Below are 17,009 nucleotides of genomic sequence, written 5' to 3' on the forward strand. Positions count from 1 at the left end.
ATATTTACTTAATAGAAGATGTTGAATAAAAAAAAAATAGGTTTGAAATTTAAATTAAGAAAAACTATAATCAATTGTTTTATGCATTTCATGAATTACATAAAGAAGAAAAAGTATTTCTTATTCAGACAATAGACTTAAAAGAGAGAATATATTAACTCAATTACAAGAGAGGAAAATGACAATTTGAAAATTGATATTGATGTTTTATAAATGATTTATGAAAATTTATTAGACAACAATAAATCAAAGTCTCAATAAAAAACTTATAATTGTGAGGATTATAAAAAACATGTAACAAATGTATCCTATCGACTGAAAAGCTAAAATTCACATTAGGGAGATCAAATTTATATGTACTCCTAACTTTACAAAAATATGTTATGGCCAAAGCTAGAATTGGTTTTTCATTTCAAAAGAAAAAAAAATAGATTTTTTTTTAACTTCGTAAAATCATTTATACCAGTGACTTGTTTTTATTATTAGAAAAAAGGATAATCCATAATTTTTTTTATAATAACTTTTTTTTATATTAGAAATTATTGTATATTTAATGAGAAGTATGTTTTGATCCCAAAGAAAATATCAAGAACCCGATATAATTTGGGTAACTAAAACTTTTGTTCAATTTGTTTTGTAAACATGTCTTGTAACAACAAGTTAATGTTGTATCTTAATAGTGATTACTCAATACGTATAACACACATGACTTACTTGATAGTGATTACTTTGACAAATTCAATAAAATTTTCCTAGAGAGAAATGGTTACGTTGACAATAATAAAGGGAAAATACTCAGAATATGTTGGAAATTTCTCATTTATTATCACTTGAAAATGCATTGTTAGTAAAAGGCTTCGTACAATTTACTTAGTATTAGCGAACTCTATGATAAAGTTCTAGAGATACATTAGACTCTAAACATAAAGATTAAATATTCAAATCTTATAGATCAACTCTTAATATTGTTTTTAAATTTTAGGATACAAAGGCACAAAACAAAAGACCTTTGTCGAATGTTATGTGAATCAAAAGTGCCAAGAATCATGAATCTTTGCCAACATATAATATTGATTGTTTTCCTCTTTAGTTTAGAAAAATAATTCCAACATTGTAACTTGTCTTGATATTGTTTTTCTTCATTGAATTTGACAAGAAACTTTACCATTTCCTTGTTCAGTAGTCTTTTTAATTTCTTTGGTGTTTTTTTTTTGTCTTACTTATTTATTTTGTTACATTGTGTTACTCTTTTACTATATTTATTCCTATTTTAGTCTTTTTAGTTTATGTTCCTTAAACCATAATTGTTTTGTTTGAAGTTGTCATAATATTCTTGAACTTCTATTTAGATTTGGAAAATCATTTCATCTTTCACTTAAATTTTGGTTACAAAGATTGATAATTCTTTAAAATGCTAACAAACTTTAAGAATTTGAGTGAAAATTTAATTGACCTTTTATTTCTTTTGCATTGTTGAGTAGTTGAAAGAATTCTTTTTGACATTTTTGAGATCTTAAACACCATTGTCAAGAATTATAAGAATTGTTTAATTGAAGTTTTGCTTTGATCTAACCATTCTTTTTGTTTAGTTGTTGTTTTTGTTAACCTTTTTATGAAGAAAAAAGGTTTAGCCAAGATAATTTATCTTGGTTTGTATCTAAGATACGTTCAAATTTTCAAAGGCTTAATATTGCTGAATTTTGTCAATTAAGTCCCTTCTTTTAAAAGTGTGTCAATTTGATCATCACTTGATAAATTTTGCGTCAATGTCATCCCTTCCGTTAAATACGCAAAAATGGCGTTAATTAGTTTTTCTCTCCTATGGTCTTCTGTAACACAACATATCTTTCTCTTTCTTTTGTTAGTGTTATCCTTTCATACTTTTGCAATACCAAAAAAAGTTGTCGTTCAAGACACTCATGCTAAATCATGGAGAGAAACATTCCTTCACATTTTTATCAATTTTCAACCTACCTTCATACTAGTACAAAAATCGCGTACAACTTCAAATATTTTGGGCTTTTAACGACAAAATCGCGAACGACGTCATACAACGTTGACGTCGAATTTTGTCGATATTTGATGTTAATCAATTTTTTTTATTAAATGTGATCCTTTTTTACAACTCTACGAAACTTGAAAAGCAGAAAACAATAAATTTCAGTTTTTGGTATTTTATAAAGCATGAATATGAACGTGTAGTGTATTATCAACAACAACAAACAATAATAACTAACAACAAACAAGTTCAATCAAACAACAACAAACAAGTTCAACCAAACAACAACAAACAAGTTCAACAAAAAAAACAAACAAGTTCAACACATAAGTTCTTCAAAAGGAAAACGAAAACTAACCTTCAAAAGGTGGGTTCATCAGAATAAAGTTTCGTCACCAGTGAGTGAGAGAAAGCAAAGTGCGTATATGAAGGACAAGAGCACGAAAATAATTGGTTAAAACAAACAAAAATCATACATAAAGTAGTTAATTAACATGCATTTGTATCAAATCAAAGAAATATTACATATGATGCTCGTCAAACTTCGTTCGAGAAAAGTTTGAGAAGAGAATAGGGTATCGGACACGCTAAAATAAACTGAATGAATTTTCAATCTCCCGCTCAAATCTTTATTGAATTCACTAACCTTTTGATGTCGAATTTAAAGGGCATTGGACGTTTTATATCCTTTTCTTTTATCAGTGGTGACGTTGAACATTATATGCTATTTTTGTACTAAATTAAATGAACAATTAAAATTGTTCAACTAAAATTAAAAACTTTTAAATATTATACCTGGGTTTGCTCTTTCATTATTCCACTTAGTTATTAAATAAAAATAACAATATTTATTATTATTATAAATTTTAAAAAATATGAAAAAGTATAGCTAAAAATAACATTTATCTTAACGAAATAATACTATACTGGTCAAATGTCGGTTTAATTTGAGATAATATAATTAAATAAAAAAAATGAATTTAGGATAATATAATTAAAAGGTAGAAAAAGATAACAAATTATAATTATAATATTGATATAGATTATGTAGTATGATTACATTTTTAGTTAAGAATATATTTTTCATATTTATATTATTTATGAAAACTATATTTCGTTTTTAATTAAATTAATTATACATTTCTTTGTTTTTATATGTAAATATTATTGTTGATATATGAAGAAGTTTTATATTATTTTATAAAATTAACTTTGTATTTGGATTATAGATATGAATTTGGAAAGACTCAAAATGAGAGAAAAATTACAGAACGAAAAGTGAGAGTGAAGGTGTTTGACTAAAAAAATACAAGAATTATTGAGAAAAAAAATGTATAAAAATTTGTAAACAATTTGATAACAAAAAAATTATAAAAATTTGTAAACAATTTTTATATAAAAAAATCCTACATTAAATATTTAATACTAGGTGATCAAATAATAATATAATAACAAGTAAAAATAAACTTAGTTAATGAGCAATTTCATTATAGTAAACTTTAATATCATTAATTTCACTATGATAAATACTCGTGTAATAGTATGTTAAAAGATATTTAAACTTAATTCAATATTATATAAATAACTTATAAAATAAAATTTGTAATTATTTATATTATCAAATAATTTTATTCTTAATCGATATAAAATTTTCAACCATATTTACTATCTTTAATAGAAAAATTGTATTACAAGAATATTTATAAGGACTGATTAAAAAGAAAATTGAGGGATAAGAGATGAGAAGTTTTGAAAAGTGGAAAGAAAAAAAATTGGGAAGTGCAATGATAAGTAATAGTGGTGCAATGAGAAGGTTTTTGTAAAAGTATGAAAAAATAGCATTGACAAAAGAAGAAAAAAAAAAGCAAAAGAGAAAAAAAAAGTTAACGCAGTTTGTTAGTATTTAATGCAAGGGATAACGTTGAGGCTTAAGTGATGATCAATTTGACACACTTTTAAAAGAAGAGACTTAATTGACAAAATTAAACAAAACTGATAACAAAATAAGCTATTAAGTCATCTTCAAATTTATCCAAAAGTGGAAGAATTTACATGGAAAATTTTCAAAACACAAACTACCTTATAAATGTATGAAGGAAGACAATACAAAAGAAGAAGGTGACTATAAAAACATAGAAGAAAAAAGACCTTATATAAAGAAACTATAAATTTCAAAAGAGACATATTTATATATACTAGAAGAAGAGAAAGAAATATGTAAAAAAAAAAGAGATATTACTCATGTAGAAAAAATCGTAAAAAAATAAAATCATAAAATCTTCAACTTCATTTACTATTTTAAAATTATTCTTTAAATATCTAAAATCATCTTATGCATTTGTATCAAATATTAAAGTTTTATATTTATAATTAAGAACAACATGGTTGGATATCAACCAATCCATTTTCAATAACACATTCAAATAAGATAATAGTAAACACAAAATGTTATCATATAATAAACATGCATAAGAAATAACAATTGATTTTTAAATAAAGCATACACTATATTTTATGAAATATTGAGTAGAAATGTCATTTGAACTTCTAGCCTATAGGCTCACCCTAACTCCCACTAAAGCAAGTCTTGTTTTTTTGAACCATAGGAGATTTTTTAAAAGTCCAAACCCCAAAAGTCACATAAAGTGGATTGGCCTAGGGTTGACCTCCAAAATTAAATTAGTTTCATTTTTAATGTATTTTCAATTTTTTCTTTCATATTTTTTTGCAATATCTATTTAGTAGTTTCAAAGTTTCACATGATATTTTATTAATATCTTTTTTTTCTTTATATATAAATATTGGTTTTATAAAAAATTATTCAAAATAATTTTTTAATTGTAATCATATTTTAGATACATAATTCCATTATTTTGAAAAGTTGAAAATATAATACGTTGAATTTGTTTAAGCTTAAAAATAAGATAATTTTGAAAGAAAAAAAATATTCAAAATAAATCATTTTTATAAGTCCATAAATTAATTATATTTGGATACACTTATAAAAACACATTTTCTTTTAATTCTTTCATGTTTTGAAAGCTTTTATGAATTTATTTTGATAGACTATTTAAAAAATATTATATATCAATAAGCTTTTAAGTTAATTTTGACAGTGAATTTCAGTTTAAAAAGAAATGGTTTTTTCTCAAAAGAATCTTCCATAAAAAATGTCAAATAAGTTATTGTTTTTATAAAACAGTGCTAATATAACTTAAACATTTTTATATAAAAAATAAATAAAATTACACACAATTTTATAGAATTTGAAACACAATAAAATATTAGAAAATGGAAGTTTGAATAATGATTTAAAAAAAAATTATGCAAATAGTGTTTAATATTACTTGTAGGGGTTAAACAGTCAGTAACAATAGTTAAACACTTAGGTTTAAAGAAAGTGTTGAATGGAAAACTTGTTTAAACATAAAGGCAACAAAACACACTTTGATTTTATTGGTTTACTCAAACTAAGATACGTCTAGTTTTTTGTTAAAAACATTTTAAGAGGTTCCACTAAAAATCAAGTTTAATCGCTCCTGGTTTATAAACTAACTATACTAGTTAGACGAGTTTCATTACTCATGATATCAACGTTAGACCAATTGTCTAGAATGTTTAACTCCACTAAGTTAAACTTTACAAGTGTTTGAATTTACGTCTAAAACAATAAAGGCGTTTTTGAAATCTTACAAGACAAAAGATAATTCTTTTGGAGAGGATATACAATCAATATAATGAAATTCTAAAAACTTGTAAAAGATATTCTCAAAGATAGACTAAGGAGCATAGAAAGAGAGTAGAGGACATAGCAATATTCTTGATAGCAAAAGTTCTCTTTTTCTTCATGCAAACTCCTTTAAATAGACTTCTTTGAAAAAAATTTGTTACTTAGAACTTTTGACTTTCTTCTAAGGGTGTAATCTTTAGGATAAAGTCAGAAGTTATGTTACGTTCTAGCAGAGCAATTGTGCTGAGAGTACGAAGAAAGTAAGCATAAAACATGTAAGAGATGTTCTTGAATATCCTCCTATATCTTAACGTCATTCTAATTTTGAGTAGGTTTTTGATAAAGTTGATAATCTGCACAAAAAAAAAAGAGCACAACATAAACAAAAGAGCACATGCATTAAAACATTAGACGACCTAAGAATTTGGGCATGACATTTGTACTAACATTTAAAGCTTTTTTGTTTCAAGTAAATTCTAAAGCGTTTAGCGAGATTATATGTATCCTAGATAGTCTAACTTTCTTTTAGACGTTATTACAATTAAACGTTCTATTATAAACTCTCTAACATTTAGCGCTTATCAGACGTTAGACGCTCTTAGATATTAAACACTCTAAATCGTTTAGGCACTTAAAGAGTGACATTTAACACTTTTAACATATTGTCATAGACGATTAAGCATTATTTCATTTTAAACTTTAGGTTAAACTTCAAAACAAGATTTACTTAAACGATTTTGTCTTAGCAAAGTTTAAAAAAAAATAAAAAACTAGATATTAATACAATTCAAAAATGCATGATTAGTAGATCTTACAATATCATTTGGATCAAAAGGTTAACTTAATCAGAAAACTTTTGAATATTTAACCATGTAAATTTTATGGATGTTTAACCATAAGATTTTATGGATATTTAACTTTTTTTTAATGAAATGTTCGGTAAATTTTTTTAACACAATCCATATGAACTAAGACCATATCCCATAAAATGAAATAATTTGACATATCCTAGGAAATGAAACAATTTGACACGGGTAATATTGAGTCTACTAGTAAAACATTCTAGTATGAAGTGGCAGGAAAACAAAGTTCACATAAAAAAAATAAAATAAAGACACCGTTTACAATATATGGTGCAAGAAGATTAAGATCAGATTTTGTAGAAGAAGAAAGACGCATACTCGAATGAGAGATTGGAAAATAATACCATAGAACACTATGAAGCTTCTAGAATAATATTTTGTCAAATGGAAAGTCATAAACACATCTTTATGTTTTTTAAAAGAAAAGTCTTTCTCTTGTAGATGTGCATTTACAAGCAATAACTCGCAACTATTTTTAAAAAAAATTTGCTTTCTTATGTTTCTGCTTTTTAAAATAATAAGTCTACCCAAACATATTACAAATCATAATAAGTAATTATTTTATTAAAAACACTTTTTCTATCAAAATTTAAATAAACATATCCAAGTTTCATCGTTTTCATTCTCATAACTTTTTGACGTCATAATTTTTATTTCTTTATTTTGGATCCATATATTTTTTTTCTGTTAGATTTTTACATGAAAAAGAAAGAGTATATAATAGAAACAAAAATAAACCATGTATTTTTTTTCCACTTTCTTATTTTTGAAGTGAAAGCAACTAATTCAAGATCTAGACATCTAAAAGTTGAAAATCTAAGATATATATATATAGTCCAATGTCATCCTAGGACACCTAATATTCTTGATCCACGAGATCTTGTTCTAAAAAATAGGAAACAAAAACCTTAAACATGTAGAATGTATGAGATAACACTAAAGCATGGGACAAGGTAGCATAAGAATAACATATTCAATTGAAGTTCTTGTCAGAGAAGGTAGTAATCACCTAGTAGACAATTCAGAGAAAAGAAATCGTGATTTCAAAGTATTCATTCAAACAAAAAGCAGAATATAATGCAGACAACATTCTTCATTACTACCCTGAAAGGCACCAAGTGCAAAATTAGTGTATCAACTTTAGCTTTTGGTTCAGTCCCATAAACAGTGGCAGAAAAAGCATAAAAGAGCCATGACATTGTACCACACAATCACCATCCAATTAAATTATGCATATTTCAGTTACCAAGTGTCAGATTAATACTAGATCTCCCTTTTTCCTTTTACCATCATTCTCCTTTTTCTCCCTTTTGAACCTTCTCTTGCTTGCTAAATTCAAATATCCAATGCCTCATTTCCCAAGTTTTCTCATATTCTTCCTTCTCTCTTTGATCCAAGAAAGCAATGATTCTCAGGTTTCTATTTTACACATATATCTATATCTATATAAATATGAAGATGGGGGCTAAAAGAAAAAAGTTCTACCTCACATAAATCTGCACCTCTTAAGCATTGCTCCTAACCCAGAAGGAAAAATCAGGATCAAGACAAATACAAGCCAACCTGCAGATATGGGAGTTGGAAGTTGCCGCCATGTGTTGTTCTCTTTGTGTCTTCTCTTCAGTTTAGGTAACTTAACCTTTTGTTGGAACTTCCATCCTTTTAACAAAAACACAGACAAGTGCATGTGTGTTGTATCATCCATCATGTATGTTTTTGTTTTGCTTGGCATAACTACAAAGCCTAAGAAGCTGTATATAAAATAGAGTATTGGTGTTTAACTAGAAAAGTACAATATTGAAGGCATGAAAAGCTGTAGACAGAATTCATCAATAGCAAAAATCTGAACAAGAAGTTTAATGTATTTACATAAAGTCTCCAATTTAACCTTTTATGAACAGACAAAATAGCATTGAAGGTGTTTTTCTTGGTTCACTTGGCTCAAGTCTAGTAGTACTGGAATCTAAACAAACAAAAGTAATAAGGGTAGCTATAGAAAGGCATGTATAGGTACATAATTACTCAGTTCATAAAACATGTCTGCTACATTTGGAGCAATCATGGAAGCACTTTGGGCTAATTTATTCAAGTTTACTAGTTCAATTTCAGCTACTTCTTTTCATCTGTGCTGTTGAAAAGTTGAAAGATCCTTGGTTTCTTTTACAGGTCTTGGTAAAGCCATAAGATTAAGAGAGGAAGAAAACCAAGAAATCTCATATGAATTTGGCACCAAGTTGGATGCAGTTCCTGTAGTCAACCCTACAACTCCAGGCACAGCAAATCCATATCCTACACTAAACCCAACAACTCCTCAAGCACCTGGCACAATAGGACAAACCCCATTAACTCCTACAACCCCATACATGACTCCCATAAACCCATACACAAACCCAACAACCCCAAAAACAAGCCCTACAAATCCAACTATGGTCCCACCTAGCCCTACTACAACCACTACTCCCACAACCCCAACCACTCCTGCTACTGCATCAGCAGGTGGTCAGTGGTGTGTTGCCAGCCAATCAGCTGCAGAGAGCACTCTGAAGGTGGCTCTTGACTATGCTTGTGGCTATGGTGCAGACTGTTCAGCAATTCAACCTGGAGCAGGTTGCTACAATCCAAATACTCTGAAAGACCATGCTTCTTATGCATTTAATGACTACTACCAGAAGAATCCAGCTTCTACAAGCTGTGCATTCGGAGGAACTGCTGTACTTACAAACAAGGATCCCAGTAAGACTTTTCATCAAGCATTAAAGCTTCACTAGCTCAACATGATAAAAAAAAATAAGATTAGCATTTTGATGTCTTCAAAACAGACATGAGAAACTTTGCATTCAATGTTTTCAAAGCTACAGCCTATGAACAAACCAGAAGTTTTCATCCTCATGTTCCCATATCAAATATACCTTTTCATCCTAGCAGTCTCTCATACATGCCCTTTACAGTACAACTCGTATGATGCCTCTACTAATTCAAAACTTTTTGTTTATATTCATCAACATATATCCCTACATGCATACGCACATATATATAAATATAGAGAGAGCTATATGGTGACAGAAAACCAACAGACCAAAAAGGAAAAGTATGGATATATTCAGAGAAACAAGATTGCTAAGCATAGATCTTTCCCTGAATCCCTCTGTCAGTAACTAATGAATATTCTGAAATCTCAGCTCTATAACATACTGAATTTCTCACCAAAATTACTTATGTCATAATTCATGAATCCGTAGATCATGAACTACACTCACTTATCTAAGTTTTTTTTATTGGAATTGTAGTGTTAGAAAATCCCACCGTGCCATATCTGTTAACAATAACATGCTCTTCTCCACATCATTTCAGGTAATGGGAACTGCCGCTATACATCATCCAAAACACCAATGTGAGAGAATTTCTTAAACTATATATTACTCACCCTACTATGAATAAAAACATCATATGTAACTATATCTCTGAATTCCTAATATATGTATTGTTCATGCAGGATGAGTCCACCAACACCAACTTATGTAAGCCCCCCAACTCCACCAAGCACTATGACTCCAACTACCCCAAGTACCATGACTCCAACTACCCCAAGTACCATGACCCCAACTACACCAGGTATTATGACACCAACTGCACCAGGTATGACAACAATTCCTGGTGGAGCATCAGTGTATGGTTCGGGACCAACAGGAAGCCCCAATATAGCCACATCTGTTTCACACTCTGAATTGCTGTTATTTACCTTATTTGGCTTGTGGGCTTCACTTCATGTACAAAACTACACCTAGATGATGAACAAAGGGCATTCATTCTTCCTCTAAAACACCAGAAATTACTCGGTCTTCAGCAGTTTTGCAAGACTTCAAGGTGGCAGAGTCAACATGGCCTATTTGTCATATGAATTCTCCATTAAAACTAGTACTACATCACATAAATGTATCTCTGATAGATCATAAAGCATGAGAAACTGATAGGCTTGTAGACAGATATTTTACAATATTAGCAGAGAAGAATAAATTATTAGATTATCTACTTCCATTCAGAACTTCTGCTTAAACTGATATCAGCTATACTCACAACACTAATTCAGATGAATGTATCTTCACCTAATATGGCCATGCATTAAGTAACATTGCTATACCAGGAAACAGTTGCAACAATGTTGATGGAAAGATAAAATGTTTAAACTTAACTTTATTAATTAGGTGTTGTTCGTGCTTACACATCAGCGTGTCGTTCAATCCTGATGCAGTATTGTTTTATTTTATCACAGTTCCAATAAAAAGTATTTTTACAGACACAAACAGATGTTAAAGACTTAAATATAAAGCATAAATTTAAATTAAAACGAATATAAAATAAAAATATTATATGCAGAAAAAAAATCATCTATATAGTGTATTAGTTTACTAAAAATTTTGTTAACATAAATACCCTACAAATAATTTCATTAGTAATTAGTTCATCAATCAACAGTGCATGATAACGTGATTAAATACGTCTTTTCTGCAATTATTTCTGCAGAACCTTTGAAAAAATGGAAACTCAAGATTCAGATGTCGAATCAAAATAAATATCTAACAAGATGATTATTTCAGTTGAATTTATTAATTTTTTAAAATAACGCTATCAGGGTATTAATAGTATAATACATGTCCATTATGTACAAGTATCTATCAACAAGAGGATAATAATAATATTTATGTCTATTATGTACAAGTATCCATTAAAAATATTTAATATTTGTTACAAATTTTATTTACAAATATTCATAAATACGGATTTGTTTCTTATTATCCCTGAGTATCAAAATGAATTACGAAGATAGTCCACAAAAATAAAGTCATCAGATTTCATAGAAGAAGCCCAATTGGCCCATGTGAGTCAGTGCAGTTTTCCTATTTGATAACTGTGTATGGATAAAAGCACTCAAAACCAAACAATACCTTGAAATCAAATCACACAGCAAATGAAAAAGGAAATGCTACAATATATATATATATATATCAACTATACTATCAATTTTGTGTACAAATATTCACAAACATATAAGTATTTTTATCATTTTGAAGAGTGCATACACACTCAAAGTTTGAAGAGTAAATCAATAACTTCTTCTCCTATAGTTGAAACCATGAACAATAAATAACCAATTGCATTGGAAAGAGTTTACTGAAAATTTGGTCTCTACTATCAAGACAAAAGTTCACTAAAAGTAGCTGAAATCGATGATTAAATTCAATTAACTGATTTCGTAATTTCATGGAAGAAATTAGCCAACAATATCGTCAATTTCAGTAACCACATTTATTGAGAGGGTTCATAGGGAAGTAGCCAGTTTAGATAATTTTTTTATTTAAAGAAAAAGTAATCGGAATTAAAATTACTTAAAACAATTATTTAAGAACATCATAGTTCTGTAATTTATTGTCTTTAAAAAAAATTCTTTATAGGCTTAATACCTTTTTTGGTCTCTCAAGGGAAATATTCAAATTGATCTTACCTTTTTTAAAAAGTTAAAAACGATCACAACTTGTGAAAAAACGGGTTAAGTTAATCTTTTTTCTCTTATGGCGTCAAAATTTTAACGGTGCAGCTGTCACCCTGGACAAAACATAACGAGGTGTCCAGTTTTAGTGATTTCGTAGTGTGTAAAGGTGAATGAGGTGTAAAATCAAAAATTGGACAAAAAAATTAAAATACGTGACAATGTACTATGAGAGGTTAAAATAAAGAGATTAGGGTTAGAATGAAATCCATTTGGGATTAAACATTAGAGTGAAAGTGGTGTTCAAATTGGAATCAGTATTTGTCTAGTTGAAGTTGAAATTTGAAGAGCGGATTGAAAGCGTAAGTCATGTTAGTGTTTATGTTCTTATAATTTTCTGAATGGGTATATATATATATATATATGCTTGAAAAACTATGGAAAATGCATCTTAGTGGTGGTCGTAATCATGATAGCGGAAGTTTTTGTATATGAAGTGAGCCAAGCACCGAGACAATGCACCTTGCTTCATGGTTGCCACAATCCCAATTGAAGCAACAAATATGATCTGCAGCCGTACTTCTATCACATTCAGGCTTTTGTATGCAGAATTGCAGCTCTTGCAGTTCACATGGGACCAGTACCTGTTCAAATTAAATTGTAACCAACAATCTCAGGTAGCGGCAGGTTAAGAAGGGCAAAGGAAGCACCTCCCCCACCCAAAAACAAGCATTCCAAAAGTTGTTTATGAAAAATGCACAAGAGAAAAAAGGGAATCAACTATTTGTTGTAATTTATTTTTCATCAACTGTTCATGTGAATCTTGGCTAATTGATGGAGATTCACTAACCACATGACCTGAGACAAAGAACCGCTCAAGCAATTGGAGAGCACCAAAGTCAAATGGGTACCCATTTGGAACGGTTAACAGGTACAAAAATTGGACGAACGCAAACCCTAATTCCTTTTTTTTAACCCCTCAAGTTAAAATTTTGACGCCATAACCAAGTTAAAATTTTGACGCCATAACCAAAAGAAATCAACTTGACCCGTTTTTTTATAAGTTAAATATTTTTAACTTTTTAAAAAATGTAGGACCAATTTGAACATTTCTCTTTTTAGGGACAAAAAAGCTATTAAACTTTTTTATAAGTACTTTTAAGATAAAATATGAAGAAAGTAAACTTATGTATTTCATAGAACATTTTAATTTTTTATTTATTCGTAAATTAATGCTAACTTAAAAGAAGTTCGTTTTACATATTTTTTTCATTTTGAAAAATCTTGTGAAAACGTTGATGCAATCATATTCTATTCCATTAACTACTAAAAAATTGTATAATTCTAAAAGAGGTTGGGATGATACACATCACAGGAAATCATGAAGTGGAAATTGGAAGCTTTCGACGTCAACACAAAGAGGATGATGTTATCTTGCGTAATTGTTGTTTTCTATTTTCAAATTTAAAATTTCATCATCCATCTTAAGGATCTTATTTACTTTATTCATGATATCACCAAAATATTACATCACACATAAAAGTTAATTTATATTTTGTTTATATTATTTATTAAAAAATAATTTTAATATATCTAGTTTCATGTTATTTAGAAATTAAGGTCAAAAGTAATTAAATAAATATTTTATTTATAACACTTTGAGATTATGTCTTTTATTAATAAAATTGTAAAAAAGTTTTAAATTTTGTAACAGAATATACTTTAAAAGTGACAATTAATTCTAAATATGTACATTAACATATTTGATATCAAAAATAGATTTTGAAAGCAATCTTCATTCAATGCGTATAATTGACCGGTCAATTAAAAAAAGAAACTAATTAAAAATAGAAAACTAAAAATAACAATGTCTTCTTCTTTAAAGACAAAATTAAATGATAAAACATTTAAACAAAAACAAAAATTATTTTTTTACTTCTAATAAAATAAATGTGTTTATGAAAAACTCAATTAAAAACAATTGAAATTATAAAATAATTAAACGTCAAATTTATTAAACTATAAACCTCACCTACCTTGTATAGAATTGGTTCATGCAAATTCAATCATTTGGATTGAATTTACACGTAAGCAAAGAATACCGAGTTGAAACGTAACTTATTAACATAAGGTCAAACTGCATGTTCATGTGTACCATATGCGTTCTTCCATTTAATTTTTACCTAATTTTATATTATTTATGGACATTAATATTATACATTATCCATTTTATATAGATGTATATGTGTAGTTATCAGGATACTGTAACGTTTGAATGAACTTTTGAGAATTTCACGTAATCGTGTGGTGGTGGATGCTTGGAATATTCCTTCTTATAACTCTTGTTTTAAAATTTTTGAGACCCACCCCCATCTACTTTTTTCTTATAATAATATAATATACAAAACTTGTAATGTAATGTGCATAATTAATAATTTATGAATATAAGGAGAACACTATAGTTAAATTGGATTCTTTTATTAAATATGTATAGGTTATAATTCATGTACATTGGTGAACCACTTAAAATCAATATGATTGTCAAACTTAAATGACATATGATTGGTATATAAGAAGGATTAAGAATACTAATTGATGCTTGAGTTACAATTGAATTAATCAATTATACTAAAACAATTGATAATTAGAAAATATTATTTAAAATCAAATTCTAAATCTCGATTTTAGGATAAAAATATTAGTTTCACATTTTAGAACATTTAAATCATTACATAAAATAATTAATTCAAAATTTATAGAAAAGTTGTTTAATTTTGTACTGGTAAACAATTTGATTAAATTTACACTCATAAATCATTTACCTTGCAAGCCTAGTATTTATAATTAAATAAATAATTTACCTAGAAAAATGTAAAACGTTACATATAGTTTGTCTGTTTCTTTATTTTCAATTTGTATATAAACTAACTCTTAAATAATGAAAAGTTAATTTCATTCTTTATGCTTTTTTTCCTAATTTTTATTTGGAAAAACTTGTTCAAGCATACCTTTTACCTTTTACGAATTTAATCGATTTTTATAATAAGTTTTTATTTATAAACCTTGAGTTGATAACTTAAATTATAATTCACTTTTCTTTTATTTTAACGTATGTTTTTTTGGATTTTTGACGTTTAATCTTGTTCATGTCATATTGATAATGTTAAGTGGACGTCAATAGACATTGGTTGCACCAATACGAACATAGAAATTAACGTCGATCCTCCATGTCTGACATCACTCAATTCTGAGCGTCCATTGTCTCGCGCTGAGCGCAAAAATCCTTAGATTGTCACTGGAAAGAAGATGACGTCGGATGTGCACTAACTGACTTTCAAATTGTTTTTTTTTAAATAAATCCATTTTTACAATAAAATCATACCTGAAAAACAGAAAATGATTTCAGCACATAAATATAATATATTTTGTGTTTCAAGTTAACAGAATACTAAAGAATCTAAAAGACAATTCAAAACTTAAACTTAAACTAAAGCAAATTAATGTTCAACAATAATAAAAGTCTAGGCATGGGCATGTCCTAAGTCCATCATTTTATACTTATAATATATTCAAAATTAAATCAACAATATATTGCGAAAATTCAATCTAAAAAGTTTACAATGTCAATCATAATAACACAAGAAACTTAATCAAATAATGCAAAATCACATATGAAATAATCATATCTCTAAATAACCAATAATATTTCAAAACTAAAATTCATATATGTTATAACTAAGAACCCAATCACAAGCATACCCAAGACTCAATCACATGCATACACAAAAAGTAACAACCAAAAAACATATGAAAATCTAGTGAAGGGAAATGGAGAAGTGGGGAAGTGTTTTGCAAGCTGCACCACCGTTCAAAAATGCGCACAATATCGTCCTAAAATCGTCGCCCAAGAACACGCCAAGAACTTCACCAAAAGCCAACGAAAATGTATTTTAACCGGTTCAAATGGAAGATAATTCATCAAAGCGTAATGTAATCGGAGTAAAAATGATTTAAAAAAGGGCAAATGGGAGAAAATTGTACCTCAATAGCAATGGCTCGCGAAGAAGAAGATGAACAGTGAATTCGTGTAACTGTTGCTCGTGCTTGCGGGTTGGTAAATATCAGGGATTTAGATGTTGGCTCCCTCCCAGCCGACATCTAAATCAATTTACATGTCGGCCCCCTTCCTCAACCGTCGTCTAAGGCCTTTAAAAATTAATTTTGGCGCTGGAAATGAGGCATTTACGGAGCGAGTTGAGGTTCAAGGGTGAGGGGCCGACGTCTAAGGGTAATGTAACATGCCTTTTAGGTTACTTTCTGCAGACGATTTTGTGTTCGAGGGTTTGGGGACTGACGTCTAAAGACAATTTAGATGCCGGAGTGTGAGGTCAGACGTCTAAACCCATGTAGAAAATCACTTTTGGGTTATTTTTGCATACCATTTGGCGTCCAACGTGGCCAATCGACATGTAAATGAGCTATAGACGTCGGGGGATAGAGGGGCGGACGTCTAAATGTAATAGAATTTTTTTTTCTACTTTCTCGCACATTTTTGGCGTCCAATGAGGGGGACTGACGTGTATAGTAAATTTAAACGGCGGGACCCCATAACCGACATCTGAAGTGAAATTTTATTTATAAAACTGTCACCGGTCATTTTTAACATTAGATTTTTTGTTGTCAAACTTTATACGTGTGACGTTATACACAATTTCTACATTAGTAATTGTAAGACCCATAAAAATAAAAATATATATATATATATATAGTAGTAAATTTTAGCATTTTATTAGTAATAATAATTTTAGTGGATAGAAAAATGTAAATTTTGGATATAAAATTATAGTAATTTTATAAGGAGAAGTTAAAATTTTTGATAACTTATTTAGTATTTTTTTTAAGAAAATCGAATAGTAAAAATTGAATAGTGAA

At 28.5% G+C, this 17,009-nt stretch overlaps 1 protein-coding gene across 1 annotated transcript; it reads left to right on the plus strand.

Annotated features, from left to right (window-relative positions):
* Positions 1-7,770: 7,770 nt before the first annotated feature.
* Positions 7,771-10,745, plus strand: LOC124839327 (uncharacterized). The gene is made up of 4 exons (XM_047315097.2): positions 7,771-8,221; positions 8,759-9,325; positions 9,944-9,983; positions 10,086-10,745. The coding sequence occupies exons 1-4, from the start codon at positions 8,164-8,166 to the stop codon at positions 10,375-10,377; spliced, it is 957 nt and encodes a 318-aa protein (XP_047171053.1). The 5' UTR covers positions 7,771-8,163; the 3' UTR covers positions 10,378-10,745.
* Positions 10,746-17,009: the final 6,264 nt, after the last annotated feature.

This window comes from Vigna umbellata, chromosome 7 (genome assembly GCF_029865625.1).
Source record: "Vigna umbellata cultivar VRB3 chromosome 7, Vumbellata_1.0, whole genome shotgun sequence".
In the NCBI taxonomy this organism is placed as follows: Eukaryota; Viridiplantae; Streptophyta; class Magnoliopsida; order Fabales; family Fabaceae; genus Vigna; species Vigna umbellata.